Genomic DNA, 16,992 nt, shown 5'->3' with positions numbered 1-16,992 from the left:
GAAAAGTCTCTTTCTCTCTTTCACTCACACGTGCGCATATATATATATATATATACTGATATTTGAACTAGCTAGATTCCCTTCTACGTTATTTTCTTTATCAATTTAATGAATATTGATTTTGTTTTCTCTTCTTTTTGCGCGCAGGAAAATCAGACCTAAGATGACTCTGCCCATCTTCCTCAGAATTGTCGCCCTTGGTTTCCTGGAGTAATGCTCTAAATATATACCTTATTTAGTTGTTTATATATATATATATCATGAATGCGTTTAATTATCTGGTACTTGTTTGTGTAGGTATTTATGACTGTACGTATATAGGCATGCATGCATGATGCATATATATAATCTTCTGTTATTTATTTATTTTTTTAATCAAGATAATTAAATTCTTTAATTTGGATGGGGATTCTGTTATTTCATGGACATGAAATCACTTAATGGTATTCTGCATATGGACTATTGCATATGATGATCAGCATATGCAAAGCCGCCATAATTTTCTGGTTGAAAGATGTCTATATATACGTTTACAGAGACTAACTATATATCTAGGAATATTCATGAATTCTCTGGAAAAAAAAAAAAAATCTCAATGGGTTTGCTAATTAAATATAGTTAACTTTTAAACTGGAAATTAACAGCTAATTAATTAATTTCTTGATTCTTAGTTTTTTTTTTTTTTTTTTTTTTTGGGTGGGGGGCTGTGAAAATCATTTATTAGGAAGAAAAAAGAGGTAGTAAAACATGAATAAAGGTCTAATATTGGTTTATTACCTGCTGCAGGCCGGTGCTTGATCAGAACTTGTATTATTTGGGGATGAAGTACACGTCAGCCACATTTTCAGCTGCCATTTTCAATATGCTCCCCGCAATAACCTTTATAATGGCAATCATCTTCAGGTACAAGCTAGTTTCATTTTAATTTATGTACGTACGTCATCATTCACTAATTAATATGCAAATTAATTAATTAATGAAAAGCCATATCATCATGTAGCGTTACGAGACAGCAATTGGCTCACACTGGGTCCACAAAATAGACACCCCAGGGGCCAGTTGCATGTAAAATAATATTACTCTTTTAATTTAAATAATAAAAAATAAAATAAAATTAGTATCAGGTGTTTCAGTACTTTTCCTGGAATATTCATGCTAAATTTTAATGATCGATTACGCAAAATAACATGTACAGGCTAGAGACAGTGAATTTCAAGAAATTACACAGCGCCGCCAAAGTGGTGGGCACAGTAATAGCGGTGATGGGAGCAATGGTGATGACGTTGTACAAAGGCCCCATCCTTGATTTCATTAGCGGCCGGGGCCAAAGCCACCACAAAACCAGCGCTGAATCCGCCGATCAGCATTGGATCACTGGCACGCTAATGCTCATAGGCAGTTGCTGTGGCTGGGCGGCTTTCTTTATTCTCCAAGTCAGTTTAATTAATTAATTACACATTAATCCATTATTTTATTATTTTATTTTTTAATGAAATTATCTTGTGGGTAATTCTCAGTCATTTACGTTGAAGAAGTACCCTGCGGCGCTGTCTCTCACAGCTGGGATATGCTTGATGGGCATGTTGGAAGGTTCAATTGTGACGCTTGTGATGGAACGTGACATGAGCGTCTGGGCCATTGGATGGGACTCCAGGCTTCTTGCCGCTGTTTATTCTGTAAGTATATATATATATATATATATATATATAGCATCGATCCCATGCTCACGAATCTATCCTTTATTCTGCAATAACTACATGCATGCATATTATACGTACACATGAAAAGATTCAGCTTTAAATATCTTTTGAAAAATGTTACAATCAGGGGATAGTTTGTTCGGGAATCGCATATTATGTACAAGGATTTGTAAGCAAGCTTCGTGGCCCTGTGTTCGTTACATCTTTTAGCCCACTCTGCATGATCATCACTGCTGCTCTTGGCTCCATTATTTTAGCTGAGCAAATCCACCTTGGAAGGTATATATAATATTAATGCTCTTCATTAATCTTTCCAAATTTTACATATATATAATGTTTGTTTATATATATTTCAGTGTAATTGGAGCCATTCTCATAGTCTTCGGCCTTTACACTGTCGTATGGGGTAAAAGCAAAGATGTTCCAATTATCTCAAAAGTGATAGAAATCGATGAGAAAAGTGGCAGCCAAGAACTACCAATCACGGACACTACTAAATCAATCGACACCAGTCGCAATAACGGGATATTGTCAAAGAATCCAGCAACAGTCTAGGGTTGTGAAAGATTTCATACACTTTCTTTCTCCAAGCTTGGATTAATGTGTATCGATCTGCTTTTAACTTATTTAATGTTCATTGGGATCATTTACAATAAGAGCTATATAAATAATTAAGTTATTTATGTTTTGCTATATATGTTGCTAATTATAATATACAAGCTTATACCCTGCGCTATGGGCGGGTTTTTCTTATTATAATTTATTTAAAAAGTTTTTAAAAGATTATCAATATAACAAATTTTCTTTTCTTCACTCAATTAACTTATTGCTATTAAAAATGAAAAAAAAAATATTTATAAGATCATTTTGAACCATATTTCCCTTCTTTACTTAAAACCATAAACTCTTATATTAAATAAATTTAAAAATTCATAAATTTTAATCGTTATAAATTGAACATGATAAATATTTGTTCTCATACATGAAAACCTGGATTAATCAATAGTAAAAAATGAACAATGTCATAAAAACCCAACCAACAACAATCTATCATATCCCAACAATAATACCACTTTTTTCTCCATTGAAAAATATTTTTCTTTCAAATATTAATACTAATATTCTTAACTTTTCTTTCAGTAATTGAACTTTCTTCTCGTCAACTAAAAACGTGGCAAGAATATTGGAGGACCTAAAAACAAAGACATGAATACAAAACTCTGGCATGAATTATTAGAAAAAAACTTATACTACTAACATTATGTTACTTTAAAACCATAAGTTTTGGCTATATAACCATTCAATACAATTTTTCAACCATACTTAATATAAAATTCTGATTTTAACAATCTTATAAGTATATAAATGAGTCTTGTAAATATTCTTAACGATCAAAAGACCATAATATCACTAAGCACAAACTTCTACTTGTAAGCCTTTGTTTTTAGCATATAAACTTTTTCATCGACAAAATTAACAAAGTGTGCTCAAAAGTATGAGAATGTTTATACCCAATTCCAGTTAGCTTGGTTACATGGTAAACAAAAAGAATGTTGGTAGTGGGAAATAGTTTCTTTTACATTATATATGCGAAGGGTGGTTGAAAAAAAAAATACAACAACAACATAAACTAAAAAAATTGCCATACCTCATACCAAAATAAATGATAAGAAACTCTCTCTCACTATCATTCCCCTAAATTTAGTGTAAAATTTAAAAAGAAAAATAATTCAAAAACAATATATATTATAATAGAAAATATGGACAGGAAACGGAACCATAAGAACAAAACCACATAAAAAAAAAAAAAAAGACTGATATAACGGGAAAGAACTATCTTTTTTTGTATACTTCTCGCGGTTCAAATGAAACCTTGAAAGCCAATTTTTTTCCATTAATTAAACACGTAAACAATGTGCATTACACACAAAAACACATTACTCTACACAATTAATTCTTTGAATTCAATGCAAATTTTCCAAAAGAAAGAATAATCCATTTGAATAAATAATAATATATAAATTAAAACATAAAATCAAGACAAACGACTTATGCTTATGAAATATATATACCAAATCTATAATGGAAAAGAATATAGGAGACTTTGCATGTGTTATACTGGTCCTAGGATTAAAATGCAAATATAAGGATAAACAAAAGGGGAATCAAAGTCTTGGTAACTTGAAGATGTGGCCCAATTTTTTGAAATAAAAATTGGGGAAAATACATTTTACCTTCCTAAATTATTCATTAATTTGCACTTTGACGTCTAATGTTTAAAAAGTAACACTTGATCCCCTCAAAGTTTAACACAGTGACAAAAAAAACCCATCTGTTACTTTTGGGCGTAAGTTTGGACGGAAACCTAAGGGCGTGCCATTCACGTGATTTTTCGCTAATTATTATGCCCAAAGTACCCTCTCCCCAATTCCAATAGATCGCACCCACCCCATCTGCCCCATCCCCATTTTCCCCATTGTTGCTGTGAACGTTCACATTGCAGTATGGCACACAAATAACCTCAAGGAAGAGAGAAATTTCCATAGTTATTTAAGCATAAACTTATTGCCAGCCTTATTGTTCATCATATTACTCTTTGCATGAAAGAAAAATCTAACAAAGCTTTAAATCAGTGCTGTCGTGAGTGAGAAACAGACCAAGTTTTATTCAATTCTTTCACACATTCCAACAAATCAGTTCAACAACAAGCAGAGTAACCAAAAGGTCCCTTGCATGTAACTCAATTTCCACTATTGTTTTGGTATATCATTTTAAGCAAGAGAGGGACCAAACTCATGAGGGATATCAAGAGCAACAGTATGGGAACAAATCGAGTGAGAGAGAGCTGAGTGCGAGAGATGATCAGATCGAGGGAGAGGGGGAGGAGTGGGTGCGCGCAGATCGATGGAGGGGGGCTTTTTCACTGTAGCAACAATGGGGATGGGGCAGATGGGGTAGGGTGCGATCTATTGGAATTGGGAGAGGGTGCTTTGGGCATAATAATTAGAGAAAAATCATGTGAGTCACACGCCCTTAGAGCATTTCTAACAGTGTAGTTAAAAGACAGATATTAGCTACATGTAGCTATTTTTGCCATTTTTTTTACTCAAACAGAATAGCTTCATATTAGCTATTATATCTTAATTGCTATAGCGAATAGTTTCGTATTGTTATTTAGTACTGTAGCACACTAGATTGTTGAATATAATATTATTTTCACATTATTTTCTCTCTCTTCTCTCCCTCCCTCAACGTTTCTCTCTCTTATATCTTCATAAATTTATGATACAAATTCAAGTCTTTTGAATTACTAAAAGCTCCCCCAAAAAATTGAATAGCATGCGTATTTAAAAAATGTAGAGCGAAAATAGAGAGAGAGAGAGAGAGAGCTAATTGCAGAGCTGGCCATGGGAGCTTTGGGTTGAGAAGGAATAGCTGGTCATGGGAGGTTCGGGTTTGGGTTGAGAGGTAAGAGTGAGAGAGAGAAGTGAAAAAACAAATAAAGAAAGATTAAAAAATAATATTTTTTTAAAAAATAGATAATGAAATAAAGAATTTGTTGGATTTTGTATTAAAAATTGAATAGCTAAAATAGAGAATTGTGATTTTTGACTAGGTACAAGACCTCTTACGGCTGTAGATGCTTTTATAGGTTTCCGTCCAAATTCACGCTCAAAAGTAACACATGGGTTTTTTTTGTCACTGTGTTAAACTTTGAGGAGGTCAAGTGTCACTTTTTAAACATTAGACGTTAAAGTGCAAATGAGTTGACAGTTTAAGAGGTAAATTGTATTTTCCCCATAAAAATTCCTTACGTCACCCCCCATATTATAAAGTTTTTTTTAATTCGATCTCAAGAAAACATGCATTTTTAAACATGTGCTTGAGAATTTCATATATTTTAATCACATGTCGAATACATATAATAGGTTAGAAATAGCACTTTTATATATACTATTTTGATTTTGTTAGTGGGCTTGTTGGAGCGTGGGGCCGGCCTGTTTATACTTGACATCGAATGAAGAACCTTGTTTTACATCTATTTTATTTTATTCGTATCTCATCCAAGTGTTGGGTGAAGCTAAAAGCAAAGAATACTTGCTAGAAATACAACTAACTTTTAACACAAGTTATTTAGAAGTTGACTTTGATAGTTAACGTGATACATATTATCAAGTTATCAGCCACTAAAATGTGAATTGACACGTATTATTCAGACGATACTTATTATTTTTATAAACTCACATGATAATTCACATGATGTTTACTACATTACTACTAAAATGCGATTATATATGTGGCACCTATTTTCATAAAATGTGGATTATAATGAATTTTAAAAAAAAAAATTGTAGTAGGAGATAACTCTGATAAAGTATTCTAAATTTTTATCAAAAACATAAGTATTTTTTTTCCCTTTCCCATACACACGTATGCATTATTCTTTGTAATCCTAAATCATGTCAAATTTCATTAAAAATTTATTAGATAATTATTGCGATAAATGCTTAGAAATCAAAGAATTACTCACTATTTAGCGAAGAAACCCAATCTTTGAGCAAGTTTGAATGGAACATTATACTTAGTGAGCAAGTTGTTTGTTCATGATCCTTTTAATGAAATTTTACAATATTTACCTTTAAAAAAAAAAATAGTTCCCAAAATCATTTTAGGGGTCTTTAATTGCAAATTGAACCCATATACACGAAGAATGGGTGACATTAATAAAGCCAAAATAAACAATATATATATCATGATCACAACCCTTGACTCTAATCAATTATAAGGCCCAAATTGCATTAATATCAGTTTAAAGAATGCTTAAAACAACTATAATCTATAAATATTATTTACAAAGAAAAAGAAAAATCATAATCAAATTATACTATTGTAGTGAAATCATATCTAATTTCTCATGCGGTTATAATTTACCTTCAAATTAATAAAATAAAATAAATAAAAATGGAAATCCAAATGAGACCCTCTCAAGCTCACACCATAGTACTATCCTTTGTGCTGTCATGGCGAGTTCCTAGTGGAGGCCCGACCAACCCCGTAGGCCTCCGCCTTAACAGTATTGGTCGCAATTCGCAAAGCCTCTGTCCTCTCTAGCTTTGCGCAAACCAGACCCACTCGATACATAGACTCTCTCTCTCTCTCTGGGTCCTGCATCGTCTGTGGAGAGAGAAAGCAGTGATTGTATTAGAAAGAAAAGAAAGTGAGAGTAAGAAGGTGGGAGAGAAATGGTGATGTGGGTATTTGGGTATGGTTCTCTTATATGGAAAGCTGGCTTTAACTACGATCATCGCCTTGTTGGTTTCATCAAAGACTATCGCCGTGTCTTCTATCAAGGTACTCTTCTGTGTGTGTGCGTGTGTTGTGTGTTATATATATTCCTCCTATTTTGTTCATGTTTTGTCTGGTGGGTCATTACAATTTAGGTAGTACAGACCACAGAGGGGCACCGGAGTATCCAGGGAGGACAGTGACATTGGAGCCTGCAGAAGGGGAAGTCTGTGTATATATGTTTTTATTGACAAACATCGACGCCCACTTCCCTGTTTTTCAATTATCAATTTTCTTGTTGGTCTATCTATTACTTGAGTGCTGGTAATTCTCAATCATGCATTGATTATTGTGTGGTAATGTGAAAGCTATTATCTTTAGAGGAGTGCTACACATGCAAAATTTGTTTCTCAAAAGTTGGTTCACAAATGATGTTAGACCATTTCATGAGATTTATTATTTTGGGAAGTGTGTCACCAACTCATGAGATGGTGACACATCATTTAGAAATCAATTTTTGATAAACAAATTTGGGATGTGTAGCATTTCTCTTGTCTTTATGTGATATTGTACATTGCAAATATCTAATGGAAAAGACATAATCAACTCTATTTAACTGATGGATTGTAATTCATAATCCAATGATTTATTTGGTTCTGCCGAGGTGGACATTGCAGCTCCACTTATAACTGTGTCTCTAAGTAACTTATACAGATTGCCAAGTTTATTACCTTTCATTATCACCATAGCATCTTTAGTTATTTTCATAACTCCATTTTTGGCTGAATAACCATAGCCCAAAGAATCTAACGTGCCTAATGACATCAAATATTCCTTAAGGTCGATAACATATCTGACATTAGTGAGTATCCTAACAATCCCATCAAACATCCTGATTGTTATGGTACCTAGTCCAATGGCCTTACACCTAGCATCATTGCCCATTAGTACTATACCCGCGTTACATGATTTAAATGTGTTGAACCACTGCCTATTCGGACACATATGATATGAACAAGTAGAATCAAAAACCCAAGTGTAACATCCCGATATTTCTCTTCTTTTATCTTGTAAATAAATCGAGTGTTACACTGAAATAATCTTACACAGCGAAAAATCTGAAATTTATCAAAACAATACTCTTAAAATACTTTTATTTATACAAAATACCCACAATTATGCCGAACAAGGCATTTATACAAATCTATCTGATTGTCGAAACTCTAGACAAACTATACCAACTTGGAGTCTCTGTACATCTCAAATATGAATCTCTAATCACAACTACATAATTACCTTGACTTTCCATTCCCGCAAGCACTACAAAAACTGTAAAGTAATGAGTCAATTGATTCACGATAATATAAATCATTGTTGAAGCAATTATATCAAAAGGCCAGACATTTAATAAAACTATAAAGATTTGTATTATTGAATATCAATATCGCTCTCAATAAGTAAGAATACTTACAGTGGATTTGATGAAAGGATCATCAAAGGTAATTACTTGTTGAAACTCATTCTGCTTCGCACAATCTCTTTCTTTCAATATCTCTCACTGTCTCCAAAAACTCCCTCTCAATCTCTGATTTTCTGTCTCCATCTTTCTCTGAATTATCTTCGTCTCACTGTCTCTCCTTCTAACTCTGCCTCTCAACATCTCTCTGCTAGATCTCTCTCTCGTGTTCTTTCTTTTTTACAGCGCTTTGTCTTGCCCTTTCTTTCTCTGCTCTGTGTAAACACTCTCAGAAAGAAGAAAGACTAAGTAGAAAGCGGAAGAATAAAGAATATGTGAGAGAGAAGGGAGATGAGTGGTGAAATTGTGAAAGAGGAAGATCTATTTCTAGGAAAAAAACCAAATACTATTCTACCTTTCATTTATAATTCTACCATTCCTTTACTATTCCACCTACCAAATACTATTTCCTACCATTAACTATTCTACCTTCCATTACTCTTCTATCTACCATTTACTATTCTACCTACCAAATGCTATTATACTTATCATTAACTATTCTACCTTCCATCACTATTCTAACTACCATATGATACTCTTTCTACCAATTACTATTCTATTATTCCATAAATTACCATTCTCTAATTACCACTCTCCGAAACACTATAAATTTTCCAAGAATTAAAATCATTGGCTACTATGAATATTAAAATAATCATCATCAAATAAATATCTCTAAAATAATATTTTTAAAATATGGGGCACTACACCAAGAGTCTATGAGAGAATTTTTACTTGAGAAAACTGAAAGAACATCTGCGCTAACCTCGTTGTCATTAGACTCACCATCGGCCACACTCATTGAATCTGTGGAACCTTTCTGATTCTTCTTATCTTCCAGGTAGGGCCGACAATTTTGACACAACCTGCGAACCCGACATGAACACAACACGAAAAATAGGTATTGGGTTTGGCCTTATTGGGTTCGGGTCTTAATCGGGATTAATTTCGTGTCTGGTGGGTTTACCCGGCGAGTCAACCCACCAGACCCGTTATTTATTATAATTTTTTTTTTTTTAAAAAAAAGTCCTCAATTTCCTTCTAACCCTCCAAGGCACCAACCCACAAACCACCGCACCTCTCCAGCCACACGCTGCACCGGAATTCAAGGAGCCACCTTTGGAATACATCGAAGGTCATCGTCGAAATTTGTAAGTTTAAGGTAGATGAGAACCCAGAGAGAGAGAGAGAGAGAGAGAGAGATTGGGTTTGTGAAGGCTGATGGGTAATGGAGAAGAGAAATTATGTGGGTTTTGATGATTGGGTTCTTTTGATTTGGGGATTTTGATTTAAGGTTTCAATTTATGTGGGTTTTGTTGATTGGGTTTTTGTTGGGTTGTTGATCTTGTTGTTGAGATGGGATTCTGTGGCCATTAAAGCTTCCAAATCTGGGTTGGGTCACGCTCAACAATTTGATTTTCTTTTCCATCACTTTCCCCGATTTTCTTAGCAACCAAACAAAAAAAAGAGGAAAAAAATTGAACTAAAAACCAATATAGAAACGGAAACAAAAGCCAATTCCAGCCCATACCTTGTTCGACGAGTCATAAACTTTCCCAAAACGCCAAACCCAGAGACAATCACAAATGCCCACTTGAAAAGTGCAAACTTCACACCTCCAAGTTCAAGAAAACACAGTGAATCTTAGTAGTACTAATTCACCTTGGAAAAAAGAAGAAGAAAGAAAGAAAGAAAACGTTTGAACCGGAACTTAGAGCTTGAAATGACTCGTTTCATTCCGTTTGGACAAGGTAAATAACGAACTTCGTGTTGGGTTTCACCATTGTTGTTTGGAAGTAAAGAGAAAGAAACTGGCCGGCCGTAGGTGCGGTGGAGCCGGCTGCCAGTGGCAGAGAACCGGTCATGGGGTGTTCGAAGGGAAGGGACAAAATTGCAAAATTTGTTGATGTAAGGGTCTCTCACAATTTAGTCATTTTTTTCTAAAAAAAAGAGAGAAAGTAATAAGTTATTTTAATCGTGTCGGGTCGTGTCTACCCAATATGACCCAGTTATTTTAAATGGGTAAAACAGGTCGTGTCGGATTACCAAGCTATTTTTCGTGTTATAATCGTGTCAGACCCGATTACCTGTTTAGCTAAACAGGTCGTGTTCGTGTATAGGCAAATCGTGTAACGGGTACCCGCGGGTTGTAATCGAGTCGTGCCAGGTACCTATTTTGCCAGCCCTACTTCCAGGTCTTGTTTCATCAGCCTGCAAAAATTTTTGTAGTACCCTTTCTTGTTACAATAATAGCACATTAACACTCCACATCTTTTGCATCTGACCAAGATTCTCCACCCTGTGCCAATCGTGACATAGACCGAGACTGCTTACCTTTGCCATTCTTTCCCTTAAACTTATCTCTTTCGCCCTTTGGCTCGAATCGTGCAACAAGCCCATCAGCCTGATCATTGACAGGTTTTCTCCGCGTCTCATGTGATAAGAGAGATCTTGTCACCTCTTCAAATGTTAGATTCTCTTTCCCATATAACAATGTCGTAACCAAGTGATCATATGTAATGCCCCCAAAATCAACCTTGACTAACCTAGTAGGATTACTTGCAATTCCCCCAGTAAGACCAACTTGTGGCCAATGGGAAATCGCCCTTCTAGCATTATCAGAGTTAATGCATAGAAATGTGAAACAAATCTGAGAAAACTAATAAATCATCAAATGGACAAGTATAATCTTCAAACTCAAAGTCATGGAGCATCTAACAACAATAATAAACAAACCTGATAACAACATGTAATTCTTTAAAGTAAAGTCTGTGGTGATAACCGTGCCACTTTTGGGTTTTAAAGACATACTCCCTGTAAAAGTGATAACATCGTAAGTCTAATGATTTAGTAAGTAAACCTCACAATTGGGTATGCCATGAGCCCATTTAAGCAGAAATAAAAGTGCAGTTTTAGTAATCGTTTGAAAAGAAGGTATTGTCTCCGTTAATACACCTCGAAAAATTTGGTTTGATTGAATAAATGATTGTGTACTCTCGGCGGCAATCACCCAAATATTTTAATGCAAAAAGACTAGCTTTATAAGTCATAACTCTCATGTATAGTCTACTCGAGATATTACATCTTCTCAGCAGAGTTAGCACTGTCCCGATGGACCTGTAATACAACACTGGTGCCCCAGATATTGTACACTACCGTTCATAACACTAGATACAAGACCGAGTCTGACCTCGAGTGGCCCACACCACTAATGATGTACGTCTTGTAGTGACCACCCGTTAAGGCTATGCTGGTCACGAAACAACCATTGGATCTTTGACCCATATAACACATGCACATTTGACCATAACATTCAGTCTATATAGTAAGTTCATGGCCATTATATCACACATACCGGTGTACCATGTCATACAATGCATCTTATCAACCAGTTAATAAAGCAGTTACCAAGTAGTTACAAAATGTAGACATGCTTATATCATACTCGTGGTCAGTCAACTGACATATCTCACATTTTTAAGAAAAGTGTTTGTAAGCATTTACTTACCTCGTACGCTCGCTTAAATCCTCCGACATTACTAAACCCTACTATAAGGAAATACGGCACGTCGTTATACGCAGTACTAGAGGACCTTTACAAGTAGGATACTAGGTCCTATATAAAAAAAAGGGTTGCTAGAGCTTAAGTTGCCCAAGTGGAGCTAAAGGGCAGGCGCCTGACCTCCTAGCCATACGTACGGGCTCGAGAGCGTACGTCCGGTCAATGAGTTAGGTATTCTGGTCGAAAGCTCCAAACTGAGTTTCAAGGCTTCTATGAATTCTAGAAGCTACTATAACTTCTTCTAGGCTACTAAATGAGCACATGCTTTGTAAGGAAAACATATCAACATGCAATACGAGGAAAATAGGTGATTTAAACTCTTTTGAAAACGCTTATTTGTTTTTGTGAAAAGGAATGCAAGAGCTTAACACAGTGTATTTGAAACTTATAACATAGTAATATTAAAAACATCGAAATGAGCATGGGTTACCTAAAAAAAATAGCAAGAACACAAGCTTTCTTCCTTCTCTCTCCTAATTCACAAAACTTACAAGACACTCACACAAGAGGTTTCACAGGGAGTCTGGAGCGACAAATGCGTTCAAGGGGCGAGGGGAAGTAGGCTATTTATAGGTGAGAAAAGCTGAATGCGCTGCAAACTACTCTGAAAAGTAGCATATGTATGGTACTATAGAGGCGTACGTCTAGTACTATTTACGCAACTATCCAAAGGTTGCATCGTACGTATAGTCATTAACCAGTGGTCAACCCAATAGTAGCGTACGTCTGGTGTGGTCCCCAGTACATACTTACTATAGGTTAGAGGCGTACGTACGTTGGTCCTTTGTCCTACGTCCTCACTAGAGACAAAGGAGAAAGAGGTGAGCTTGGGTTTTTACCTCAAAACTTTTAAAAGTCTTGGTTATGTGTATAGGCTTAGGTCTTTTGTTATAAAACCATGTAGGCCTGGGTATCGGTCAAAACGGTCCGATTTTGGCTCTTATCGATTATTAACCGATAATTTTCGGTTAAATGGTTTATTAACCGATACCGGACTAATAAGAATTTTAACCGAAATTATCGGTTATAACGGTACACGGTTAAACGGTTCGGTTAAACCGGTTAACCGATTTAATCGTGAGCTTTATATTGATTTATTTTGTTGGGTCAAAAATGAGTTTTTTTTACTTTTGAGAACCCAAATACTTTTTGTTGGGACTCAAATATTTGTTTTTCGGACTAAAAATTGACGCTTTTTTTATATTGATCCACCACAATTTTTTTTTTTTTCTATTATAAAATACATTTTTCCAAAGTAAATTGACTAATTAACATAATGAATGCTAATTAGACTAACAAAACTAGTTAATAAAAAATGTTTTTACCAAAGACAAAGAAATCTCATTTAATGCCATCACTATAAAAAAAATCAAACCTACCCAAACCCAAATTAAGATAAGTTTACATAGGTATATATATAATCTCAAAACTACGTCGTTTTGGCATCCCTACTTAACGGTTTATATCGGTTAAACGGTTAACCGATATAAAATTTCTAACCGGACCGAACCGAACCGATAAGCATACCGGTATAAAAAATTTAACCGATAAGAATATCGGTATATCGGTTACGGTTAATATCGGTTCGGTCGAAACCGGTACATGGCCGGTAATCGGTAACCGGTTAATCTGCCCACTCCTAAAACCATGTTCTATATAAAGTCTTTTAGTCGCTCTTTGTAGAAAATCTTTTAGTAAAGACAATTATTTTTATTGGGGTATTACAACATAAGAAAGGGGAAGCAATGTCAACAAAAGTATCGCTTTATCTTCTTCTCAAATCTTCATTGCAAAATTCAACAATTGTGTATTCAACATGTTGAACTTGTTGAGGTGCTCCAGCATATTTGTATTTTCCTCTATTTGTAAACCATATAGTTGCTTCTTCACGTATAACTTATTCGTTAAATTCTTTGTCATATACTCACTCTCCAATTTCTGCCAAATTGATTATGCATTTTCTTCATCAATCACATTGTGAATGACTTCATCTAATAATTAAGACATATTGCACTAGCAGCCTTCACATCCATCTATTCCCAAACGTCATTCTCCATCTTCTCGGGCCTCTTCGCCTTTCCCAATAACGCCTTATGAACTCATTGGTTGAATCAGCAAATCCTTTATCCTTTTCTGCCAAAGAGAGAAATTATTCTTCCCATTAAACTTCTCAACTTCAAACTTGGTACTCACTATATTTGCCGTCAATTTGATTTCTTGAACCTAAACTTTGATACCACTTGTTGTGCAAAAACATGTGATTACAATTACGATGAAATAAGATGAGAACAATCACACACAAGATAACACCAAAATTTAAGTGGTTCCCTCAATGTGAAGTACGTCCACTGGTGGAGGCAATCATGAAAAAATTCACTATGAAATATAAAGTACAAAAATATAGTGGAGAGAAAATCACTCAGGCTTAAAACCTCAATATACCCAAATCTCACTATCACAATATAGATTATTTCCCAAAAGAATACAAAAGACACAAAAACAAACTCTTGACGGTTGGTCTCTATTTCTTTTTCTCTTCCACAATGATGCAGATCCTGTTCGAAGGACCCCCTGGTACTGCGCTCGATCCTGCGATCGAGCGCACGATCGAGCGCCCACCTGCGCTCGATCGCACCCATAATTGCGCTCGAGCGCACACAGGGGGAATTATGTTATTTTCAGCATTTTATTATTTTCTTGCTAACTTTATATTGTTATTTTATTAGGGTTAGGGTTTTAGGAGTCTTTATTTCGTTATTTTATTAGGTTTTTGGAGTATTTATGTCATATTTTATTAGGTTTTTGGAGTATTTATGTCATATTTTATTAGGTTTAGGATTTTAGGCTATAAATATATGCTTATAGCATCCGAAGAAAACAGTTGTTGATTATTATTGATTTTGATTAATGAGAATACTCAGAGTTGAGTTTATTCTTCTTTTTTTTTTAAACTTTAGAGAGTATCTATTGTTTTTAGAAGAATTCTTAGATCATTGATAGACTCAAGATCTATAATTAGTTATCCGTTGCTTTATTGTTGTTCTTCGTTGCAACCGACTAAGTTACGCTGCATCAGCTGGTATCAGAGCTCAATTACTTTCTATGAATGGGGAGGAGCAACTGCTTTGCAGACATGAACGAGGTGCGCGTGCGCACAGAGACAGCATGTAAGGAGCAACCGGCGATTTGCTTGCGGCATATGAGTAGTGGGCCGAACGGTCGTCTTCGCCAACCAAGACCGTGATTCGCAGAGGCGAAAGGCAAAACTATCGCTGAACATTAGCAACACATGGAGGATCGATTCAGGGTTATGAAGGATCAAATTGAAGACCTCACTACCAAATTATTCAACTTGTGTGGTCAACATAGGAAAGGATTTAGAAACCCGTTTGCGGAGCGCCGAAAGCAGGGACATTAGCACCTTGCGCAAGCTCATACCAATTGGCAGGTAAGTAGATTCAAACTCAAAATTCCGAAATTTGACGGGGATCTAGAACTCGACAAATTTCTGGATTGGGTGTTGGTTGTTGAAGAGGTTTTGAATTCAACGTGGTGCTCAATGAACAACGAGTCTCTTTGGTGGTGCATACATTCTGGGGGAAAGTTGGTGTGTGGTGGCAACAACTGAAGAAAACTAGGAAGCGGGAAGGCAAATTAAAGATCAATAGTTGGGAAAAACTATTGAAATATATGTAGGTCGCTTTCTTGCCCTATAGTTATACCATGGGCCAAAAGTCACAAAATTGGAGACAAGAGTCTATGGCTGTGATAAAGAAAATAGAAAATTCCTAAAAAAAAAAAAAAAAAAAAATGTTTAGGGAAACATGGAGTGAGGCAAAGAGTCTACGACAGGCCAATTGGACCCCTACTTGCCAACCACAAATCCATAAACTCAATCCATATTATGTGGAGGAGGAAAAATAATATGTATATGGAGAGTTTCAAGAGTCTGAATTCATTGATGAAGAGTTCAGACATGAAGATGTTGAAGATCCTTTGCAAGGATTCATGGATTGGGATTCCCTACCAACCTATGATGAGGAACCTGAAGAAGATGACTCATGACTCATGAGAAGAGGAAAGACCCACGGAGGAACACAAAGAAGATGGGTTTTTTTTTCCATGTTTGGCGGTCTCTATCCCGAAGAAGATGACCCATTGGGAGATGAAGAACCCACCGATGATGTTGGCGATTATGAAGAGATTGATAAAGATCTTTCAGGTGAAGTGTCCAATTTTAATGGTGAAGATGTTGATTATGTTGATTTCCTTAGTATTGAAGATACTTTAAATTCTCCTAACGAAGATTATGGTGAGTTTTATGCAGATGAGGAATATATGTTCACAAGGGAAACAATGGTTGACCCATTCTTGAGTATCTTCATGGCACATGGAAGGGAAAAGGAACGAACGGAGAACAAATCTGAAGTATTGCCAAATGGTGTATGGGGCTTTCATGACAACCATCAAGGTATTTCGATGATGAGAAGCATCACATTTATTTTGGGGTGTTACCTTGTTTTGATCTTGAGAAATGGCGAGTGGAATGAGTTGACTGGACATTCGAAGGACCGTGGAAAGAACCGGCCGAATTCAAGGATGAATTCTCTCCAACGTGGGGAGAATGATGCAGATCCTGTTCAAATGATCCCTTGGTACTGCGCTTGATCTTGCAATCGAGCACCCACCTGCGCTCGATCGCACCCGTAATTGCGCTCGAGCGCACACGGGGGGAATTATGTTATTTTCCGCATTTTATTATTTTCTAGCCGACTTTATGTTGTTATTTTATTAGGGTTAGGGTTTTGAAAGTTTTTATTTCGTTATTTTATTAAGTTTAAGGTTTTGAGAGTATTTATATCATATTTTATTAGGTTTAGGGTTTTAGGCTATAGATATATGCTTATAGCCTCCAGAGAAAACAATTG

The 16,992-nt window shown here is 35.6% G+C and overlaps 1 protein-coding gene across 1 annotated transcript in view; it reads left to right on the top strand.

The window, feature by feature from the left end:
- The window catches only part of LOC132185679 (WAT1-related protein At4g08300-like), a 4,411-nt gene extending 2,058 nt beyond the window's left edge, over positions 1–2,353 (top strand). Inside the window, exons 6-7 of the mRNA XM_059599454.1 lie at positions 1,828–1,979; positions 2,057–2,353. Coding sequence (XP_059455437.1) covers positions 1,828–1,979; positions 2,057–2,255 — 351 coding nt within the window. The 3' untranslated portion in view covers positions 2,256–2,353. The remainder of the gene's footprint in view (positions 1–1,827; positions 1,980–2,056) is intronic.
- Positions 2,354–16,992: the final 14,639 nt, after the last annotated feature.

This window comes from Corylus avellana, chromosome ca1 (genome assembly GCF_901000735.1).
Source record: "Corylus avellana chromosome ca1, CavTom2PMs-1.0".
Lineage (NCBI taxonomy): Eukaryota > Viridiplantae > Streptophyta > Magnoliopsida > Fagales > Betulaceae > Corylus > Corylus avellana.
Note: the sequence above shows the minus strand (reverse complement) of the source record. Positions and strands in the feature narration are given on the sequence as shown.